At 44.6% G+C, this 23,702-nt stretch overlaps 1 protein-coding gene across 1 annotated transcript in view; it reads left to right on the top strand.

Moving 5' to 3' along the window:
• The window catches only part of LOC135911191 (fatty-acid amide hydrolase 2-A-like), a 39,219-nt gene extending 15,893 nt beyond the window's left edge, over positions 1-23,326 (top strand). Inside the window, exons 3-8 of the mRNA XM_065443379.2 lie at positions 2,198-2,407; positions 4,560-4,679; positions 6,515-6,672; positions 7,876-7,974; positions 11,900-12,043; positions 14,436-23,326. Of these exons, the coding sequence (XP_065299451.2) occupies positions 2,198-2,407; positions 4,560-4,679; positions 6,515-6,672; positions 7,876-7,974; positions 11,900-12,043; positions 14,436-14,888 (1,184 nt within the window). The 3' untranslated portion in view covers positions 14,889-23,326. The remainder of the gene's footprint in view (positions 1-2,197; positions 2,408-4,559; positions 4,680-6,514; positions 6,673-7,875; positions 7,975-11,899; positions 12,044-14,435) is intronic.
• Positions 23,327-23,702: the final 376 nt, after the last annotated feature.

The raw sequence follows: 23,702 nt of genomic DNA, 5'->3' as shown, positions 1-23,702 counted from the left end.
GTAACAACACATTCAAATGGCATGTCAACTAATTTAATGATTTTCTCGTGAGCGCACAGGCTTTCACTTTCATATCCTTTAGCGTATGCTAAACTGTCTGTCAACTTTCATACTGATATTGGCAAAAATATTTTTAGGTTTACTTTGTTCAATATTTCGTTGGGACTGTATGTGCATTCAATCTTGCTGCTTTGTTCACTGTGTTCAAGTGGCACTGGCTCTGTCAGCTACTGTTTCCTCTGGCTATGGATTATCTAAGAAAATGTTCTGCTCATGCCGAGTTATAGTTGCTTGTAGTTGTCTTTCTATTTGACCCGTTTGGTGTTTAAGGTTGGCTTTCTGTTCCCCCCCTTTTTTTTCTCGTTTTTCTCTAGTGACAATAGTGCTGGCAGAAACACTTAAGACATCTTTTCTTCCATGCAGCGTATAAGCTTAGTGGTAGCCTTGGGAAATTGCTGAAGCTGTGTGTGTGTGCACACAGCATGTTCAACACCTATGTTGAGAAAGTCAACAGTGGTGTTGTGATGATATTGTTCCTGATTGTGCACTTCTAGTATGCATGCTTGACATTGATTCGAATGAACATTTCAGTTTCTCTGGTTTTCTTTGCTTGTAAGGAGGAGCAGAATCTGTACACCAAGGAATCAGCTTGTCAAAAGCTTTAGCCCCCTTTGAATTGTCAACCAGAAGTGCAGGCATCATTATGCAGACACTTGTTCTCAAAACCATAATATTTTTTGCGAGACTCTTGTTTTCGGAAGAAAATTGCCGCTATCACTAATATTTTTATGAAGAATGGCATTGAAAAGGACCATCCGACATGTTGCACCACCAAGCCTGGCTCCTCATTTTTGTACACGCCTGTCGTGCAATGCTTTTCCAGATGTTATGTGACATAATATTGCTAAAATACCATGCATAGCAGTGTCCTACATGTCTTACATGGTTTCCACGTTCACTTTGGAAAAACATTGTTCCCTAAATACAGTGGTAGGAAAGCTTTAATTTGCTAAAATGAGTTCATAAATTGAATTTAATTTGTTCATTATGTATTTGAACCCACTTATAACAGTATTGAAGTGCCAAGAAAATTGCATTTTTATAACTGGTAATTGTTTCAACTGGGTTGCACTAAAAGAAAGAACAAAGGGAGAATGGAAGCATTTTATTACACAGAAAATTATGTACGCTTTTCACTTGCTTGCATAAGAAAAGCCATGTCCGTCAGCTTTGCCTGCTTTATGCGAAGCTTGCCGACATCCTTCTCCAGGGCATCCAGGTGCATCACTTAGTGCAGCGGAAGGTCTCTCATGAAAATGTAACCCTGGAGGGACTGAATCATCTGCAGGAGCTCCTGCAACAACACTGGGGCAGCCTGCCCAACCATGTTGTCGTTGCCGTCAACACTGTCGCTGTTGCCATCACTATCCACTGCTAGCACCTTCATGACAATTGCCTCATCAGTCAGTTGTTCCAATGTTTCTAATGCATCATCTGCATGCAGGAACTCAGAGTTCCAATGCGTTATCAACCACTGCAAACTGCGTCGTGCATTGCTGGTGATCTGGTGATCAAGGGAAGATCAACTGGTACAGTCGCGAGACAATGAAGCCGGGAAGCCAAATTCGTGTTGGGACCATGTGACTGGGAGGGACGCCAGGATGCAACGGAGGCAAACGTAAACACTGAGACAAAGCAGACCTTTTGCTCTTCATTGGCGCTGTTGGCCAACTTGGCGCAGTCGTCTCTTGTTTTAGAAGTGTGAAAGGGATACAGAAGAGAGCTACGAGACGTGGGCACTTGATGTGCACGGCATGCAGGCGTGTGCAGTGGCTCAGGTCTTTTTCCAGAATTTGTCATCGCTTTTGGTTATAGTGCAGACATCGACTGCCAGATTTAATTGTTATAATGAATTACACGGCAGGGTAACATTATAGTAAGCAGTTTATTTTACCTTAGAACACGCACAAAGGTTCACGTTGCCAAGGCTGCTCATTGTTAAATCCAAAATGTTGTTGTAACCGGTATTGTTATAAGCGGGTCTGACTGTAGATTGCTTTCTTATAGCCCTTTTAATCATAATGAGGTTACACAGTAACAGAAAAACGACTCTGTTCTGGTGACTTTTTTTTTCTGCTGAATGTCACACTGACGAGAACTATCCTGCCTAATCGCCATCCTGTTTGTGCAACCTCAGGCATGCTGCAGGACTCGGGTCTGGTGCTGCGAAAAGGCTTCCGTGCTCCACAGGATGCAGACGGCATGGCCCTGCTGCGTGCGGCCGGTGCCATCCCACTGGCGCTCACCAACATCTCGGAGCTGTGCATGTGGTGGGAGTCGTACAACAACCTGCACGGACGCACCAACAACCCCTACGACAGCCGGCGTATCTGTGGCGGATCCAGTGGTCAGTTCATGCTTGCTCTTGCAGCTGTGTGTTTTTGTGGTTATTTTGTTACGGTAGCATCAACGTGTCACTTGTGATTGTCACAGATGAGCAGGTAAAAGGATCATTCATTAGCACAAGAACTTGCTGACTCATGTGATAAAACACAGACTGATGTTTTCAGGATCTCTACAGATCACTTCTTTACATTGTGCCAGTAATTGCAAAATTCGTTGTCACTGCAGGGGTGCAGGGGCACAAATGGCAGTATGCCTCAACACTCCATGCACTGCAGTTGCCTCATGACTGTGGTACTTCAATTCAGGCTTAAGGAAACATTGGAAAATTGCGACAATTACACTGGGAAAACATTTATTGCATTTGCAACTAATACTTTGAGCTAACCAGCTAGTTGTACAGACAATCAATGAGGAATTCCGTGCAGAAAGTACTCTAGGTGAACAGGATTATTTACTCACTAGCTAAAGTATGAGTGGCTGCAGTGTCTGCCATGGCAATACGTGGATAATTTCTCACATGTGGGAAAATACTGGAGAAAAGCACAAATTGATACTTTGCTATTTGCTAGAAATCGGGAGACCCAAGGCACGAAGTAAGCAGGATTGCCTGGGTCTCGCCTCCTAACACTTGTACTCCTTGTATGCGGCCCGCAAGAGGAAGTATTCTTCTTTCAAACCTGCTGGCACAGGTGTGCTCGGTCAATGTGAGGCTTCACATGTAGGGCGGGTGGCCACATTGGGACACCACCGTTCTCGCAACAGGTGCTTGGGAATTTATCCCAGGGCTCAAGGATACATGCTGTCAAATAGCCATGCACTCTGTCTAGTGTGCTTGCGATAGTTTGGATAAAAGAAGATCTAGACACAGCCTTGATCATATATTTTTTTGCTCCCTGCTTTGCTTTAAAGACAGAAAATGTATGGAAATAGTGATACGACAGCATTTGCTTCTAGACTGGAGGTAGCAGCATCTTTGGGCGGGGTTGGGTAATGCTTTATTAAAAAAAGAAGTTATTTGAAGCATGCAGTTGTAAAACATCCATGGCAGTGAATCTCAAAAGGTTAAATGTTCAATTCAAGCTTACGTTTCCGAAAAACATCCTGGAAAGGAATATGGACTAAGAGATAAAGACCCCTGCAGCACATAAAACAGCAGCAGTTCAACAACGATGCAAGAAGGCAATGATAAGTTGTCTAGCAATAAGACAATATGGAGGCAATAAGTTGTCTACCCCATTCCATCAGGCAACTGGGCCATGCCAGTGTCTGATTCATACATTCGATTCTGCATTGTGACCGCAATATGCAGCTGTGCTGGCTAATGAATTGATGTTGTCGAAGTCGTTAATCTCACTGCATAAATGAAAAGTGGGAACACAAACATGAGTGAGAGTCTAGTGGCAGTGCCCTTGATAGCAATGGCTGCATGTATGTTACAATGTGAACTTAGCAACACTACATCTAGTGTAAACTTTGCAGAGTTCAAACATGGCCTCTAAAATACTTTGGCAAGCACGTGCTTGGGAACATGCATCCTGTGCAAAAATTGAGGCACAACCAAATTACATCCCTTTTTGCACACTAGTTGTATAACATTCTTTGATGCTTTTGAAAGACATCGACAGCTTGATCGCTTGATTTCTGTGTCCTGCAGTTCACCAAAATGTTGTATATGAATGGAACGCATGTTTATTTCTCATCAAGTTTTTTTTGGCAACGTCTGTTCATTCTTTTTCAGAAGTGAGGAGTGCGGAGGATTTGCACCACTCAAAAAGCATTTTCTCATTTATGTTTGCCTTTTAGGCGTAGTAATTTGTATTTTAATAGCACAGCGACCATTGCTACCATAATGTGTCATGGTTGAATGTGTGAGCTCTGACTGGCTTCTGCTCATGCTAATAACCAAAAAGCAAGGAGTTAGTAGTGATTGAAGTCTTAGTTTCTGGGACAAACAAAGCACCAATACCATAACCAGACTTCAGAAGCCCTCTGATCAGCTGTTGCTGTAAATCAAATCTGAACGACAAATTACAGTATCAATCATATTTACATTATTTGTTGCGCTTGTTCCTTTGCGTGTGCCCTGTCCGTAGTGTTCTTTTTCAACTGTAATGCTGCATCTCATAGACATATTTTGCCACATCATCACACAGGGGGTGAGGGAAGCCTCATCGCTAGTGCTGGCTCCGTAATTGGTGTCGGCACTGACATCGGCGGCAGCATACGGATGCCAGCATTCTTCAATGGCATCTTTGGCCACAAGCCTACAAGAGGTGAGGCACGGTTTTCTGTGTTCTGACATTGCTGCCTGCACTTTTGTTCATTTGCACGTCAGGCTACTCTGTGGCACTATGACATCCTGCAGGGCACACAGCAGAACTGTGTGCGTCATTGGTAGGCCTTCTGTGACAACTTTAGCCTGAATCCTTACCTGCAATAGTGCATTATCCTGTTGGTATTGCAGTGTGGCTACCAGAAAGACGATTTTTCAGAGCGCAGCTCTTCCGCAGCCGTTCCTGTGGTGAGCATTGGCATGACCGAGCAAACGAGCACAACCGCGAAAGACGGAAAGAGCAACGCAGAGTGCAGCGGGGTACGAAAGGTGGCAATAGTGAAGAGCGTGCAAGGAGGAAAGCGTGAGAAGAAAAGCATAGTGCCGCGCAAGACATGTTCTGTGACAATCGCTACGAGATGGTGCCAGAGTACCGCGCATCGTCTGTGCACTTCGTCTCTCTTAGTCACTGCTTCTCACCGGCTAACAAATGTTGGAACGTTATCCCTCAACACACGACGTGCCTACACGTATCGGAAGTTTCACGAATGTTATCGATAGTTATATCCGTTGGCAGTTGTCACCAAAGCTTTTTTTTAATCTGATTGTATGATTGAAGCTTTTTTTTAATCTGATTGTATCTGATTGTACACGAGTTGCATAGTACTTTTGGGAAGCCACGCGGGCACCAGCAATTACACTGTGACCTTCGACGAGTCATGTATAAAAGCCGACGTGCTTGACCCGCAGATCAGATTTTCGACAATCGCCGACTCTACTTGCCCTTGTCATTGTGCTTGAGTGTTGCTTGTTTTGCTGGGCATAAGTTTGCCCAATAAAAAGTTAAATTTGTAACTAACAGTTTCGATACTTTGTCGTTCTTTACTGTCACTAGTGTCAGTGAATGGTAGTGTCACTTCACTACCTTGTGAAAGTATAAATCGTAATACAAAGCCAGTTCTTTCTGACAATGAGCGATGCAACAGGTGGAACTGCTTCGTCTGCTACAGAGGCTCCACGCTACCACTGCCGAGAGGACCCTATCATTCAGAATCAAATTCTTTGCCACAATATACCGCGAATTCAAAACACCTAAACAGCTGCACCCAAAATTTGTGTTAGGGAGTATAGTAATCGTTGAATTTTTTTATGCCATTGTGCTGAGCATATTATTGTAACTGTAGATAAGCCGTCTTGTATAATCTGTCCATCTCTTTTCATTACGTGAGTGCATATGTCCTGAATGAGGGCAGGCCAGGTGATATTTAGACACTGTTAATGCAAAGCAATGCAATGTTAAAGCAAAAGGAATAGAGAGGAGAGGAACTTGTCCTGTGATTTTCTTTTATGTGTGTTTTCATCTGTTGTGTCAGGTAGCCAAAGCGAATGTGCATGTGTCTGGGTTGATTCAGAGGAGTGCATACATGACTGGTTCAAAGAATGTGATTGTGCGCTCCATATTGCATAGGTATGAAGATGGTCCAACTGCAAACAAATCTGTTGCCCCGCGAAAACTGGGAAAAAGAAAATTGTGCTTGTGTGCAAGATGTGTAATTCACTTGCACATAATATGCACATCTACTTGGCGTTGGCTTGAAAGAAGAATGTATGCATTTGTGGCTTAATTAGAGCATCTGGCTGTAGTGCTAGGAGACCGAGATTCAGTCCCACCGTCAGACGTGCAATTATTTTCTATTAATTTCTGTCTGAGTTACTCAGCAAGACAGCAGCAGCCATGATCAGCAAAGTCCAGAAGGGTTCGCTGGAAAAGTCTTGCTTTAATAAACCTGCTTGGTATGTGTATCAATTGTCTGGGTTGTCTGACGCTGTCTGCAGGACTGGTGTCCAACAAGGGCCAGTACCCACCGGCGCGTGATGACTCCCTCGACGCCTGCCTCGTGGCGGGTCCCATGTGCCGATATGCCCAGGACCTCGAACCCATGCTGGCCATCATGGCGGGACCCCGTGCATCTCTGGTGCCATTCAACACTGAGGTGCGAGAAGAATCAAAAGAACTGAGGGGCACGATTTTGTGTTAATGATGACGGTACCAAGCGCATGTTCAATATAGAGTTTTAGCTTGTCCGTAAACTTCTTGCCATTTACGGATTACAGAGTTTCCAGAGCATCGAACGACAGTAGCAAAGCTGGTGGCAATGTCTTGTGATGCTTTGTCCAATGCAAAGTGCTTGTAAAATGTTTGTCATGTGAGTTCCCTTGTCAAACGAAAATCTGAAAAGGACTGTATGCCTACAGTTATGTCACTACCAATGCTTTACACTGTCAGTTAAGTAGAATATGATAGGTCACTTTAGTACAGAAGTAGCAAAGAAGTAATAGAAGTAACAAAGGAAACCCAAAGGTTTCCTTTGTAGCAATTGCTACAAACGGGTGGATGACTGATTTTCCCTTTATTAATTACTTATCTCCACCTTGCGGGTTTCCGCAGAACTATTACGTCAAACGTCTGCCTTTGCTTTGAGTTGCTAAAAAATTCGACTTCGCCCTACCATCTGCTAGCTGCCTGGTTAGCTCAGATAGTAGAGCAGCTGCCCCGGAAAGGCGGTGGTCCCGGGTTTGAGTCCCGGACCAGGACGAATTTTTCTTCAACTGCGAGGCTTTTCTTTCGGGGAACCCGTATGGGTTTCCTTTGTAGCAATTGCTACGAACGGGTGGATGTACTGATTTTCGCTTTATTAATTATATAGAAGTGATATTAAGGAGGTGGCCTTTCCTACCTTTCGTTGTTTCTACTTCTGTCAAAGCTGTGCTGCTGTGCCTTTAGTATGAGCATGGCCTCCAATATTTGGCAGTGCAACCCTCCATCACATCCCTCTGTGTCGGAGGCCATAGTATCTGCGCAGTGGTATCATTCTTTGTCACCAGAGGGCATCAGCTGTGCGAACACCTGATGTTCACCTGTTTCACGATATGGCTGAGTGGCTATTGTACTATGATGCTGAGCACGACCTCATAGGTTTCATTTCCCTGCTGCCATGGCTACTTTCTGGCAGCACTCACGCTAGGACACTCGTGTTTTGAGAATTGGGTTGCATGTGCTAAAGAACCCTGAATGGTCTAAATTAACCTGAAGTGCCTACCCTTCCATTACGGCAGCTGTCTAGTCACCGTGTAGCCTTGGGACATTAAATCCCATCCGTCAATCAACCAACACACAGTGTCTTCATCTGCTGCAGGTGGACTGGTCCAAGGTGACAGTGTACTACATGGTTGATGACCTGGGAGGCACCCTCTGCACGCCTGTCCACCCTGAGATGAAAGATGTAGTGCGCAAGGTAGGTTGTTTGGGCATTTCGTTTGATTTGCTGTTTTGTTCTTGTGCCACATCTTTCTTACGAGGTCCGGTTTTGGTTTCACAATGGAACGCAGTCTTAGCAAAGGTATCGGCAAGCAGACACTTGTTACAATCCCCGGAAAGGTGTTGGGCTCCTACATGTGTAAAGCAGTAGTGTAATTTGCAGCCTATTGCAAGGAAGTAAAGAGCAGTCAGCTGTTGCTAGCAATGGCCGACAGGCTTTTACTTCCTTGCTGTGGACTGTACCTATGAGAAAATAGGGATAGTTGGTTTGTTAGGGTGCTGAGAGGCTATAAATGCTAGCGCAGCTGCTTGAAGTACTAATACAGTCCATTGAAGATTTAGTCGATCAATAGAAAACTAGTACATTCCTTGCATCCTCAGCATCAGCAAAAATAGGCAACAGCTGAGCACCGCTAAGCTTTGCTCGCTAGCATGCAAGCACATAAGCTTACACTGGCACAATGGAACTGAACTGAACTTACAAACATGCATCTTCAAAGCCTAGACCTGCAATCATCGCGCCATCTTCCGCAAGGGATATCGCGAGCTGAAGAAAGGTTTCTGTACCACCTGTGGCTTGGCGTGGCCTTCACAAGTGCCTATTCATTTCAGTTCGGCATGGCCAACAACTCTACTTGCAACGACTGCAGCAGTGAAGAGACAATTGCACAGCCTCCTTAGTAAATGTGCTCATTTCAGTACACCTAGAAAAGAACTCTCAACTGCATTAAAAAGACTGGACACAATCGCCCTTTGTCAGAAGGGAGTATTCTCGAGACACCAGTCGAGACCGTCCTCAGCACAGAAGGCATTGTGCACATTGTTGTGTTTGAGGACAACTGGACCGAGTGGTAGACTTTGAGAAGTGTTGTGTGCTACATTGCACTCGTGTACAGTTTCGACCGAGAAGCGACCTGGCTCCCTGCATAAAAAAAAAGAAAGAAAGGCATCTGCCTTCTTTGTCTCTCACGGTGCACATGAGAACGGATTAAAAAGTCGCCACATATACGCAAATAAAATGGGCAAACTAGTAAGTGGTTGCACACGTGTTGTGCAAATGTATAGCAATTCAGAATTAGATATACAGTTAAACCTTGATATAAGGAAGTTGGCAAGACCTGCAATTTGCTTCGTTATATTGAAATTTTATTACATTGATATGTGATCTTTTATTCAAATAAGTACAGTCGCCGATGAATTTTTCTTGCACGGAAGGGGCCACTAAATTTTCTGACTTATCGGGTGGTTGGAAGAAAGGAACTTGACTGAGAAAATAATAATAATTTCGTTGAATTTGAGGGTCGGTGACAAAAAATACGGTTTCAGGCTGTGTCGACAATATCTACACATAGGTGGTAAAAAGGAAAGCCAGACAAGCTTTCGCGTCTGCTCCGCTCCCCCAGCTGGTAGTGTCGCCCGCAGCAAGACGACGCTGTCGTGAGAAGCGAATGCTTTGTCTGCCTCTTGCTGCAATGCCTCTCTGAAACTCGAGACTACACACCCTCTAGCCCTAAATGGATGAGAAGACAGCGCACATCCCTGTTTTAATGACATGACATATGCTACACTCTTTCGCAATCGTCCTTCCGTAAGACAGCCTTTCTCGCTGCGTGTGAGGGAGCTTAGTGAAGAAATGCACGTTCCACTCCTCGAGCTTCCCCTAATGCATCCAGCCAAGCTACTGCCTCCGTGGGAGTGGCAGCTCATACAATGTGATATATCTTTCATGCAAGTTACAAAACACGCTCCAGAGATTGAAATCCTAATGCATTTCCGGGAACTCCAGCACAAATACTCCTGCACGGAGTTCTACACAGACGCATCGAAGTCACACGACGGGGTGTCCTATGCAGCCGTCGGTCTATCCTTCTCGGAATCCGACGTACTGCATCCGGAAACTAGTATCTTTACGGCTGAGGCCTACGCACTGCTGTCGGCCGTAAAGCATATAAATAAATCACAACTCCAGAAATCAGTTATATATACGGACTCCCTCAGTGTTGTGAAGGCCTTGATGTCATTTTCTAAGCACAAAAACCCAGTCATCAACGAACTCTATTCCGTCCTATGTAAAACGTATATATGTAACCAGCATGTCATCATATGCTGGGTGCCCGGTCATAGGGCCATTGAAGGCAATGTTCTGGCGGACCAGATGGCCACATCAGTTGCATCGTATTCTGTAAATCCTACCGCAGCAGTCCCTGTCACAGATCTGAGGCCCTACTTGCGCAGAAAACTGCGGAACTACTGGCAACGCTCGTGGGACATGGAAACAAACAATAAACTGCATGTAATCAAGCCACAATTAGGTTTCTGGCCTCCCGTAACAAAATCCCGCCGGACAGATGTCCTATTCTGCCGTCTAAGAATAGGACACACTTTCGGCACACATAACTTTTTACTCACGGGAAACGAGCCTCCAACCTGTGGTAGATGCGGGGAGAGGCTGACCGTCCTCCACGTCTTACTGGAGTGTCGGAAAGCCGAATCTGAACGAAAGAAACATTTTCCCGTAGCATACCGCCAGCACATCCCCCTTCATCCAGTAATGTTACTAGGCCCAGAACCTTTATTTGACACCAACGCAGTACTAAGCTTTCTGAAAGATGTTGTCTTGCATGTTTTTAGCCCCACATGTTCGTAGCGGGTCCTCTCTCCAGAGGATGCCGCTGAGATAATTATTCTGAATAGCACATGCCTCTAGGCCCTTATGGTTCAGGGGCTCTGGCGAGGCAGTAGTGCTGTAAGCAATTTAAAGTCTCGCATATTTTAAACATTGCATCATTCTTTTACGATGGATTTTAAAGTTCATAGTATTCGTCATCAGTCATCGCCATAATTTTATAGCACGTAGATTTTACGCACTTTACAGCGACTATTTTAGGCCACTCTACAGCCAAGTCACATCTTCCATAATACATCCTTAACACTACCACCAGTCATGGCGCTCTTTGGCCAAACCTGGCCCTTGTGCCACAAAACAACACACATCATCAAGACAGCGCACAATGCCTTGTCATCTTAGCTCATCTATGTTTTGCACGCACGGTAGATTACCTCTAAAACAGGGCGTGCAGACTGCATATGTACTCGGCCATGCTGATAGCCATGCGCAACCCCGGCCGCACTAGAAGAGGAGACTTGTGCCAACCTGCCCCCTTCCCTCTCCTCCCCGCCCATCTCCTATTATGGCTTCCCTCCTCCCTTTCCCCTTGCTTGCATTGGAAGACAGCGTTCGTCAAGCCACTCGCACCTAAATCGCGTATCGTATCGTATCGTATCGCGCTTGGACTTCGTACGAAAATTTGACTCTGCTCTGCTTCAATGGTAACATGATTTGAGAGGTGCATCCGCAAGCAGCCGCATTAATTCAACCATTTGACCACCTGGGTCTACAGAAGTTTGCATTTGTTGTCTTGGTATTCATTCGTGGCGAGAACAAAGTTTTGTTGATTGAAATTGAAATCGTGTATAAACGAACTTCACTATATTCGGGTTCAAACTACATGTCTTTCTGTGGACAAGAAGTTATAGAAAGTTAAATACTTTGTTATATCAAGAATTTCATTATATTAAAGTTCGTTATGTAGAGGTTTAACTGTACATGCATGCATGTAAATAAACTGCTGGTATTTTGTTCGTGCACAATTTTGCTGCTACCATGAGATATGCCAAACCTTGTTATTTTTTGTACTCAATCATGTATTTTGTTCTGTAACTGTTCTTTTCTTGTTGCTTTTAGATGTTAATTACAATAACTGTTCTTGTACAGGAGGTCCCGATACAGTCTTTGACTATGGGACCTCCTTCTGCATACTAAGTACTTGTAATTGTGACCCAACTTCTAATAATAAATTTTTTATTCTGATTCTGAAAGCCTTGCCCTTGTTGTTGCGCAGGTGGCCCGCTACTTCCGTGATGCGCATGGTAGCCCTGTGGTTGAGCTGGCCCTTGAGGAATTCCGTTACTCAGCCCAAATCTTCACTGCTCGGCTGGCCGCCGCAGCCGTGCCCTCCTTTGCCTCGGAGCTGGCACTGCTCAAGGTGAGCTTAACTGACATGCGCATAATGTTTATCTCCTGGGAACTTACTGTGAATGTAACATTGCGTGTTCGGTGTGGCAGTGAAATTTTGTGATTAAACGCAAATCTTCAAATTTCGTGAATGCTTTACCGTATTTACTCGAGTCTAATGCGCACAATGTGGGGATGCGAGACTTCCACGTGTCCCCTGATATGTTGTTTTCTCGCACAGCTGCCGTCTCCTGTAATCCGGCTTCGCCGCGTGGCTTTACTGTGGCGGGTGGTATGCTTGCAGGGTAGTACGAGAGATGGCGCGAGTGTTGCTCTGCTAATGCCACCGAACGGCGAGGTTACTGCGGAGGTTACTTGGGCGCAGCCCAAGTAACCCCCGCATTTCTTCAATTGCAATATGATGAAACGAAAATGTCCCCAGGAAATTCTGTAGTTCCCAGACAAGACAGTTCCTCGAAACCATACAGTTCCCTGAAAGCCAAGTTGATTTGTCTTCAACCTAAAAGACCTATTCACTTTTCTCTGGTGACTTGGTGCAAGAAAGCAGCTGTATTTTGCGGTAAGAATTTGTGGATAGGCACAGAAAAGCAAGAGGATTGCAAATGTGAGCACAGTGAAAGTACGAATTTCGGGACCACTTGATCCTGAACAGCTGCATTGCCTTTAATGAAGCTAGTGACAACTTCCTGTACAGCAGTACTATTATAGAGTCTAGACCAGCTGTAACTGGTACAACCTTTACATTGGGTTGTAATTCCAAGCCATTTCCTGCGCGTGTCTAAGTTCATTTGTGCTGTCGTCTTGTGTTTGTTTTCGCTCTTGCTGTCGCCGAGGAATCTGAACCCGAGCGCATGCACCCTCTAGTCTCTTACCAAGACATCACACAACACTACAAGCTAACCCGCAGAACATATGCACCCCCACACAAGCCACTACCTAGACAGCAGGAGCGATTCCTCCGAGCTCTACAGGTTAATACATTGCCCCACCCAACCAGAAATCACCTCATAGACCCTACACAATTCTCTCCGCAATGCCGCTTCTGCGCAGAGCCCGGGTCCCTCAGGCACATAGTAGGGGGTTGCAGAGCGGCACCATTAAATCCTCCGAACCCTTACCCCACTAACGAGCTTTGGGAGAGAGCCTTGGCCAGCTCCGACCTCGAGGATCAGCAACGGCTGATTGCGAGGGCCCAGGACGCGGCCCGAGCTCAAGGCATTCTGGAATGAGGACGCCTCTCCAAAGCTTCATTCACCGAATAAAAATGTTTATTCTCTCTCTCTCTCTCTCTCTCGAGTCAGAGTGGCCATCCCGCGAGCCCACGATGCGGCCAGGGAGTTAAAACTTCCGGTATCAACGTGGGAGTAGCCCACTCTATGGGGCCTTGCGCCCCGTAGCCCACAGGACCTTTCAGTAAAGTTATTCCCTCCATCCATCCACGTATTGCATGCAATATACAGGGTGTTTCAGCTAACTTGAACCAAGGATTTAAAAAATGTGGTTAACTGCAGCTGAATAAAACCAGCGACATATGGTTTGCCATCATGTGGTGCTTCTTGGAGTATTTTTCATATTCTGCTTAATTGATTAATTAAAATCAATAATGCTAGATTTCCGTATTCACTATAAGGCCAAGTGTGTTTCATTACGTTGTAGAGGGAATTCAGAAATGACCGATCCAATTTTTTGTGGTAGCGTACACGCTACATGGTGATTATTTTCACCGTTTGAGCAAAGTTGCGAAATATGAAATAAAACCATGTGACCGCGCTTCTGTGCTATCGTATTGCAGCATTCTCAACCGTGCTTCGAGCAAAAGAACTGTACGCACGGACCGCGGAGAAATGAGCGGCCGCGACTCCAGGCACGAGTTTCACAGTGCGTCAGCATCTTTGATGGTGGCACACGGAAAGGGAGCTGATAAGCAATAGGCTCGAAGCACGGTTGAGAGTGCTGCAATACGATAGCGCATCAGCGCAGTGACGTGGTTTTATTTCACATTTCGCTAGCTTTCTTTAAATGCCAAAAAATATCACCACGCAGTATCTACGTTGCCACAAAAAGATTGACTCGATCGTTTCGGAACCCCTTTAAAACGTAATGAAACGCATTTGACTCTGAAGCAAATATAAATAAAATGTGAGTAATTTATCTCAGTTAATTAACTAATTAGGCAGAATATAAAAAATATCTTGAGGAGCGCCACATGACAGCAAAACATATGTTGTTGGTTTCACCCAGTGGTGGTTAAACACTTTCTTTAAATCCTTGGTTCAAGCTGTGTGAAACACCCTGTATAAGTGAGAACACGCCATAACCGCTTTGTTTGACCTTTTTATCGTGTCGGCTGCACAGTGTAATTTAGATACGTTGTTTTTTTGTTTTGTTTTTGTTTTTTGCAGGGAAAAGTGCCCGTATGGCGAGAACTTGGGCGCTGGCTGCTGCGGCGTTCACCACACACGCTACCTGCTCTTGCCCTCTGCCTGCTGGAATGGCTGTCTCCGAAACGCGGCCACCCCGCGCTCACGCGGGTCCTGGCTCGAGCAGACACCTTGCGAGACCGTCTCGATGCTCTTCTTGGAGCCGGCACGGCCATATTTGTCTACCCTTCGCACCCAGAGCCAGCACCTTTCCACTACCAGCCATTGCTCAAGCCTTTCAACTACGCCTACACGGCCATCTTCAATGTCCTCGGCTACCCCACGTGCCAGTGCCCCGTGGGAATCTCACCGAGCACAGGCACGCCACTGGGTGTGCAGGTCGTGGCTGCCTTCTACAAGGACCACCTCTGCTTGGACGGGGCAAGAGAGATTGAGAAGGCATTCGGTGGCTGGCATCAGCCGCCAACAAAGTAGAAGCAGGTGCTGAGACAGCCAACAGAAATGGACAGCGTCACTTTGCCTTCCTCTTGTAAAGGGATGGACATTGCTGCCCCCTGTTGCTCACACATTCACCTTATTTCTGGGCCAAAGGTGCGGATTGGAGACTGGGACAACAGTGAGAAATGGTTTAGAGGTAGATACGTTTTTCCTTCTTTGTGTTGCACATTATGCTGATGAGCTCTGGCTGGAGCCTGGTGAACAGTGGTTGGAGTGAGGTGTTGATCAGCAGCCTCTGGCCCCATGTGACGGTAACCCGGGCATGGTGAGGCTCAGATTGTTGGCAGGATATTTCATGTTAGTGCTGATCGTTTTGTGAAACGTGTGTTGTGCAGAGGGCACCTGGAGCAGGCGCTTCACTGCGCATCTGCCGATGAAGTGAGGAACACTTGTATGTGGGATCAACAGAATTCTTGGACTCGGCACTTCGTCTGCGGGACTTTTCTGTCGACATCGCATGATTCACACTGTGTAGTTCATCTACGCGTCTGTGCAGCCTTGCACCATTTGATTGTGTTCTGTAATGTCCTGACCTTGCAATAATGCTTGCATACCGAGCCTGCTACGTTCGTGCTGCTCGTCATTGTCCACTGGCCATGTCTGCTGTCTTTGTCTAACATTGCGGCATGTGCGGTGTGTGCATGTGTAACATTGCATGTTACATGTGCATGTGTAACATTGTGGCATGTGTCACATGCATCTTTTGATGCTTCCTGTCTCAAAAGAGCTAGCCATCTGCTAAGCTTAGTACAGTCGCATGTATTAGGACAGCTGTTATACCATGTGCTCTGATACGTATTGTACTTTGCATTGTCTTTGAAGTTGAGAAGTGTGAGCTTATGTTCTTCCGGTACTCTCAGTTTCACAGAACCGGTGATATGTTTGTTTATGTATACTGTGATCTCTTCATTCATAAAGATTGGACACTTGTTGTTTGGTGGCAGGTTTTTTGAGATTTGTATGCACTCACAAATAGCAGCTGCAGCTTGAAAGCTTCGGTGTTTTTCATAGAAAAATTTCAAAGCAATGCAATCATGCCATACTTTCAGATCGTTTCCCCAGACTTTTTACTTTTACGTTGTCGTTCTTTGACTTCCTCCTCACATATAACAAAATGGCTTCAGCTATACCTCTCCATTTACAGTAGTGCACAGGCATCGGCCTAATGATAGTCATTTTCCAATAGGAAGCTAATGTAACCACCCAGAAAGGATGACTACGGTCATCTGTTTGTTCATGAGTTAAGCTTTGTGTTTACCTCTTGAGTTTAACTCCATCTGTGAAACTGCAGCAACGACTTGCTGCCACCTGCTGGACGGTTCTTATACACACAGCTTAGCATAGCTGTGACAAGATTGCATGCATATGCACAGCTTTACATGCCTACCAGACATACGGGATCCTTTCAGGGGCACTTGGCAACCTGTCTAACGTTTCCCGACAGTCTGGCAGCCGCCTATGCAAACTCTGAAAATCTGAGCACCAGTACCATCTTGTGCGTGTGCTGCTGTTTAGAGCATATTGCATGTCATGCACTCAGTAGGTGACGTCTGTCTTGGGTTAGCCTTCATCCCTGTGCGTAACCAGGTACAAATCTATACTTCTCCAGGCCTGAGGGTCAGACCCTCTTAGACAATGATGATGAATGGTAGTGAGATGACAACCTCGGCAATTTCGTGACGGTGTAGCATGTTTACTTGGGATGATGAATGGTGTGATGACAGCTCTGTAATCACCAGGCGTAGTAGCCTGTAGGGTGCCTGTATGAAGTTCCAGAATAGATGGTTGGTAGTTGATCCAGCACCTCCGCCAAATGTAAGGGAAGCCTGCTGTGTCCCACTTTTAGCATCCCTTTTCGTTGAGCATTGGCGTGGCTGCTTTGTGTGGGTGTTCATCATCTTCATCACAGTAGTGACAGTTTTGTGATAGCGCACTGCGTTCACTCACAATATACCAGTGTCTAATAGGGTGTGCCTGTTGTTTGAATGTCAGATTTCGATTCTTTTCCTTTTCTGCTAACCAGCTGAAAAAAAAAAGACATGTAAAGTGTTTCTTTGGCCGAAACAGACACCCGAGAATACATGAGCATACCCTTGTGCCATCTAATTAATTATGTCTGTTAATCGCCACAACGAAAGTACTGGCATCACCCTCTGCACTGGTCTACTGTACAATACAAAGTTGAGGGGGTAAGAAGCGTTGAGGACATTCAGACACCTACCCTTGGTCCATGCCTGCAATTTAATTGCAATTGCAATTAAAAACGTAGAACACACCAAGAGCCTTTGTATCGAAAAGCACTGCCAGCTTGTGGAAAGAAGCCAGCGGCAGCAGCTCTGAATGGAAAGAAACGAGTAGCAGTTGATCACTGGCCTAAGGCAAAGCCATTCATCCTGTGGGCTTCCCAGCTTTATCATCTACCTTGGCACCTGTTGCAGCTCGTGTACGCCTCACGATGGTTACAGCTGTGGAGTAGCCAAACTTTTTGAACAAGACTTGTTCTATAGAACTGCTACGTTAGAACTGAAGGAATGGCGTGTCTGTGCTCACTTTTTGGCAGCCTTAGATTCACTAACATGTGGCTCTCTATGTGCGCTGCAAGGAAGGCTAGCTGTGCTAAGGCAACTAGCAGTGTTGTTGCTCCGGCAGGTGCATGCCTGTGGTTCCAAGCTGCTTTTTTTTTTATGTTGGCCTATCTTGAGGTGCACCTGATCATGCAGTTGTGCTCTGCAAAGCACCTTGAGAACACGAACTGTCAGTCTGTCCACACTGAAGAAAAGCAGATTCTTTGGTTCTGCGGAAGATTAGACAGAATGGGATTCTTTTCTTTCTTTCCCATTAACGCAGTAAAATAATTTTGAACTGTCATCAAGCAAAGCAATACAGGGGAAAGAAAGACTAGCAGCACCTTTGGCTCTTCATTCGTTTACCTCGGCAGAAGTGGGCTCTTGTAGTTGACACTGCTGTCTTGTCACGAACAATTTCTTCTCGGTACTGCACACAACATAGTCTTCATCCTCTATGGTGTTTCTTGCTGTTGCCTTAAAAATAAGGCACAAACACTGCAACTGTCAGCCTGTGTGGCGCACAAAACACCGCACCGGCTATTGAGCTTCAAGGCTGTGCAATAGCGCTGTGGCTATGAACTTCACGTTACTGCGAAGGTGATGGTGGTCTTGTTTTTTTCTTCCCCATATGGTGAGAATGGAGAATATGTTTACGAGTTGGCCTGATGATGATTACATAATGGAAAGGATGAATGCAGCAAACTCTGTTCCAAGCTTTTAACTGCCATCGCACTAATATAGCACAGTCGAGCCCGGTTACAACTAACAGAACTATGCACTAAAAATTCTTGAGTAATCAGGTAATTTGATATACCTAAACTCTGCTATAACAAATTAAGTAAACTTCTGCATTGCATTCATTATCTATGGATTTGTTAGGTTCATAGAAGGAAAGAAGCAAGGAAGGAATCAACTTAGTAAAAACAAAACTACAGGTGTAGGTGTAGTAGGCGGTAACTTTTGCCAGTCCTTTGAACAGTTTTTCAATGTCACTAATAATGGCATTTGTGATGTGCAAGATTCTGTTGACCTGCTCCACTTCGATTCCATGAAAGCCTGTACAGTATCAATGCAGCGCATCCATTGCACTCCGTTGAGTCAAGCGAGGCAGCTTCTCACATGGCATTGGACGCCCCGAGTTTGATATATCCAATGTCCTGTTCGTTATGAGGGAGTTATTCTGCATAAGTATCAGCCAGTAAGTTTTGTGTGTTTGATGTAAAGAATAATTTGCCTTATTCGGGTTCATTACGTTGGTGTTCAAGTGTAATGCGAATCACTACAGCTTCCGTGTACCTTTTTCCGTCCTCGTACAACTGGTAATCTCTGTCTTCCATGCACTTTGCCCTAGGTTACATTTCCTGCGAACACTCGGGAAATTTGGCGTCCAAAAAAACTTGTGAACGTTTTTGAAGGCAGGAAATGAAACACGCAAGTGATTAATGCAATCCGAGCCTATGTTTGTGACCGTTATAAAGAACATTCAATTGCAATTGGTTGTCACCTCAGGTTGTCAGAAGGCATTTGTTTCTTCTTCTTTGTTTCCGCCCTTTCTTTAAGATGATCCTTGCATAGATTCCATCAAGAGAGAAAGTCTGGCATAAAAGCATAGGCGAGTTTAGCTGAACATAATTTTAGTAAGTCAATGGCATGAAGCAACAAGAATTGTCATATTGTACTATAATATGACAACACAGCACTTGTTTATCGTCATGACTTCAAAGTTCAAATGACGGGACCACAAGCGTGACCTAATTTAGCACATGTTTCCAGAACTTATTTTTGTGCCATTTCAGGATGAAATAAGTATTTTCTCGTACTCCTCCTAATTCTTATGGCTGAGACACACTTTTAGTTTCAAAAAAGGGCTCTGTGACTAGTGAGCATGTTAGCTTTGAGAGTGTTTTATGTTTAATTTTAAACCGCTGCTAACTGATAGGCAACATTCAAACTGGATGATTTCATGGTACCTAAACTGAACATCGGAAGTGTTGCTGTCCAATTGCTAAAGCTCATTCTTGGCTTCAGGTCTTCAGGCCTTGCAGTCTTCAGAGGCTTTGCGTCAAAGCATGAAGCTGAAAAACTGGTGGGCAACACGCACATCGAGCGTGACCTCATGTTGAGTGTTGCCAACATTCAACATTGAAGGATATGTGGTTGCAGCTTGTTAGGCAGCCAAGTTGTTGACATGCTTGCATCTTGGTATTCTTGTGTGTACCAAATGCAGATTCCCGAGTAAAGGTGTCATACTTCAAATTTGTTCCTTTGGTTATCTGTTCCCTTTGCCACAATGTAGAAATTGCAGTGATGCCACAGGTGTCCCAGGTGTCTCTGATAACACTGATGCATGCGATACTCTGATGAGCCCTTCATTCGCAAGCCCTCGCCACACCTCTGGAAGATTTTCTTTGGTTTTGCTTTACGGACTTCTCTACACTCATTTTTATTACAAATACAGAAACACAAACAAAAGGAAGCTAATTAGACTTGGTTATTTTCAGGCATGCGAAGGTGCTAAAACACTAGCATCTCTTAGCCTGTCGAAGTGGTACAAAGGCATGGATTGGGAAAAGAATTGGTCACAATACGTGGCCGTAGGAACCGACTCTCTCGCATTTGGTTTTATGAAGCTGGTAATCCTAGGATGCAGCCAGATTTGTTTGTTCACAGCTGTTTACCAAGTCGGTCTTGTTGAGTTGTGCAACAAAAGATGCCATGCCAACGGCTAGAACATGACTGTGGCACATGCAGTAAACACTCATAATGAAGTCATTTTACTCGGTATAACTCTCCATTAACAGTTCTATGTGGTCCTGATTGCAATGCACATATTTTAAGCCAGATTACTTGAAGCGAAGTGGCACCAGCCTTTGCCTATTATAAAGTGTAAAGCAGGTAATCCAGACAAGGCCACTCAGTACGGCATGTAGACGATGGTCCTTTGTTTTTCCGTGCTATCAATGTGGATAGGCTTATAGCTCCCCAAAGGCAACTCTGCTACATGGCTCTTCGTGACTTTATATTGACTTTATAAAACATTGTTTGCAGGCATAAGTTTTGGAATGCTTTTGTCAAACATTGTTTCTGACCAACCAGGGTATGCACATGTCAGTGCTCTTACTTTCGTATCTTGCGATGTTCTTGCTACAGTTTGTGTGCGCATTTTAGAAAACAGAGAGTAACCAACTTGTTTGTTGAGAGCGTAGTATATACATAGGGACATCTTTGTAACTATATATAACACCATTTGCTTGGCAGTCTGTGAGTGTGCAAATTGGGCCAAACAGTGTCCCGGTGTCTTGCTAGTAAAGAGGGTAATGCTGGCAAGTTACTTTTGTGTGCATTTGTGCAGTTATAATTTTTTGTCTTCAAATGTCATTGTTCCAGGCACGTCTGCTCTGTGTTTCATATGGTGCATACGTGTGTGTCGATCCGTCATGCTTAGGTAGTGCATGATGTGTCGGATTTGTGAACGAGGACTATGTCATAGTCAACCAGCAGAATGCCTGTAGAATAATTGCGAGCAAAAGCAGGGCTTTTGCATTGTTGTTTTCGTACTGTCACCTCGTCACATGTGCCTGCACTTGTTCTCCGAGGCCTTGCAAGCTTTCTTGGAACACCCCTGGCACCTCGTTTTTTTTCCATTATTATTATTATTGTTTTGCTTTTCTGTGAGAGCCTTCTTTAAAGGTGCCCTGCGACACTGTTCCTTGAGAACTGAGAGCACACTGGAGTGAGTGCGATGCCTTTCAATGAATATATAATCTCACATAAATTTTTGAAGAGGACCTAATTATAACGGAGATTAAGATGTTTAATTTTCCCATTCCTCTTCAACGCGGTGTTTCCTCTCAGCTGAGTTGGTGTTGAAAGCAGTGCCCAGCCCATTGCTCCTTACCTATTCCTCTTTCTTGGATGCACTTATGGTGACCCTTCAGGAATGACACCCGATGGGGGTACCCAGGAACAACAGCAGAGGGGTGACAAGATGGCCAGGACATGTTGACAGCTGCCGCTTCTCCATTTGCTGGAACATTATAAGGATGTGCCTGCATGTGTAAGCTGCTCAGGAGTAACTCGTGGTCCTGCACAATTGCCCATTGGTTGGCATCTGTGAGCTTTCATGCTATGATGTCAAAGAGGAGGCATAGAGGGGTCCCTGAAAGCCTCGGGAGAGAGTGAGCGATCTTTGATGTGCGACTGCAGGACTCGCTGCATGCAGTTAAATAATATTTGGCTCGCGCATTATGGCAGCATTGTCTACAGATCAAGAAGGTTTTCTCGCTGTGTCCAGAATGTGTCGCAGTGCCCCTTTAAACGTTCTCATTCACTTCTTGCCGTTGAGAGAATTGGGGGAATGTACAGGGGAATGTCCCATGGCTAGCGGGACAGTGTGTCGCAGATCCGTTTCCTGCCTGGAAGAAAGCCTATACAAATAGCGCAGGGTGTTCGAAAGCAATAATTTTAAATGCCATTTTGCTTGTGCACTGTTTGTTTTGCAGGTGGTTTTTCTGCATATTCTATTCAATGGGACGATCTACATTCATTTTTCTTTTTACTAGCCGGTGTTCCTTCGGCAGCACTGTGGCACCTTGCATACTCGGGTATTGTTGTTATGCAAATTTTATTGCTGCATATTTTTCTTTTGCCGTTTTTGTTGATTCTTTGTTTGCAGCTTTTGTTGCCACTGTTATTGTATGTCCTCTTATTATTTGGCTGTGCCTGCTTTAGAAGGATTCATGCAGTCATGTCATTAACTGTTCTTTTACTGTTGCCACGTGTTGCATCTATGTTGCACTAATGCAATATATGTGCTCACTCGCCCCCTTTTTTATGTTTGTTATGTGATTGAAAACCAATGTGATAGTAGCGATATGTGGTACTGACTGCACATTTGAAGCTTTTTTTTTTGCTGTTTTTGGCAGATGTTTTTCTCGAGCACACTTTCACACAGCAGCCATTGTGTTATGCCATCCAGTGTTTTTCATCTGTGATCGGCAGTTAAAAACTCATCACGATAGCAACTGTCACTATCGTACATATTTACACTTGGAAACCTTGATTCGAGCAAGCATTTTCTTGTTTTTGATATCTCTCATGTACCTTTGCAGTTATTGTCATGTCCCCATGATGATGTCTCTGACAATGAATTGCACTCATTTGTGCGCACTAAGGCACTGAAGTAGTGATTTGCATCACTGCAGTATTTTAGACCAACTACACTGCCCAAGATAATGTTTGTATATTTAGTCAGTGTTGGCTTATGAATAATCGCTTCCTCCTTCAAATCCAACGTATATGAACTACAGGGTGTTCACAGTACTGAGCTGCCCTCTAAAATGTTTGTTAGCTGGAAATATTGGCATGCATTCGTTTGGTTGCATGATGGAGTGACTGCATGTGATAAAGAGAAAAATTGTCTGGTGTGTGTGTAAAGTTTAATGAATGCGCAAACCTTAATTTTTTTTGTGGGCTAGAGTAAATTTTTATTCATTCTGGCATGCCAGCATTATCATATATGGCTATCATATTTGCAATGTTTACGAGCATTTGTTGAAAAGCATTTCAGAATACATTCCTGACGATGATCTGGCAAAAAAAAAAAGTACGCTGACAAGGCAGTAAACTCTGTTACAAAAGTGAGAATGGCTTTGTACGTTCTGCCTCTTGAAATTTTGTTACAGTTAGGATTGCACATTGAGGGGGATTTCTCTGGCCTTTCTTTCCCCCTTTTTTTTTCGTAACCTGCAACATCTGTGTTCACAATAAGAATCAACTTTCTGTTCATGGAATCCTATGTATCACACTACTTGCTTGCATTAAACTTGTGCACTATATTGTTCTTTATTTTAGTCTGTTTGGTTGACTCTCGGCAAGTTAGCTGTAGATGCTTAATATGGGGCCAGGAAAGAAAGTATGCAGCTTATCATTATTATTATTAATAATAATATTAATATTAGACATTGCGAAGGTATTCTGTAATAGTCCACCTATCGTACTGTCAATTTCGGCCACCGCTCATTGGCTGGAGCAGTGCCAGCAAGGAGGAGGCTAGCTGGGGGCGCCTGCCTCCTTCTCGCTAGTACCCCAGCCCAGACAATTGGCACTTCAGCAGCTGCCGAAATGGACAGCCCACTAGGTCGACACTTACAGACTATCCCCCTTCGCCCCATTTGTGTTATGCTATCAGAGTGATACGGTTCTTTTCAAGCTAACATCTGCA

This window comes from Dermacentor albipictus, chromosome 5 (genome assembly GCF_038994185.2).
Source record: "Dermacentor albipictus isolate Rhodes 1998 colony chromosome 5, USDA_Dalb.pri_finalv2, whole genome shotgun sequence".
NCBI classification, from domain to species: domain Eukaryota; kingdom Metazoa; phylum Arthropoda; class Arachnida; order Ixodida; family Ixodidae; genus Dermacentor; species Dermacentor albipictus.
The sequence above is the reverse complement of the archived record's forward strand: the minus strand, read 5'-3'. Positions and strand labels throughout refer to the sequence as shown.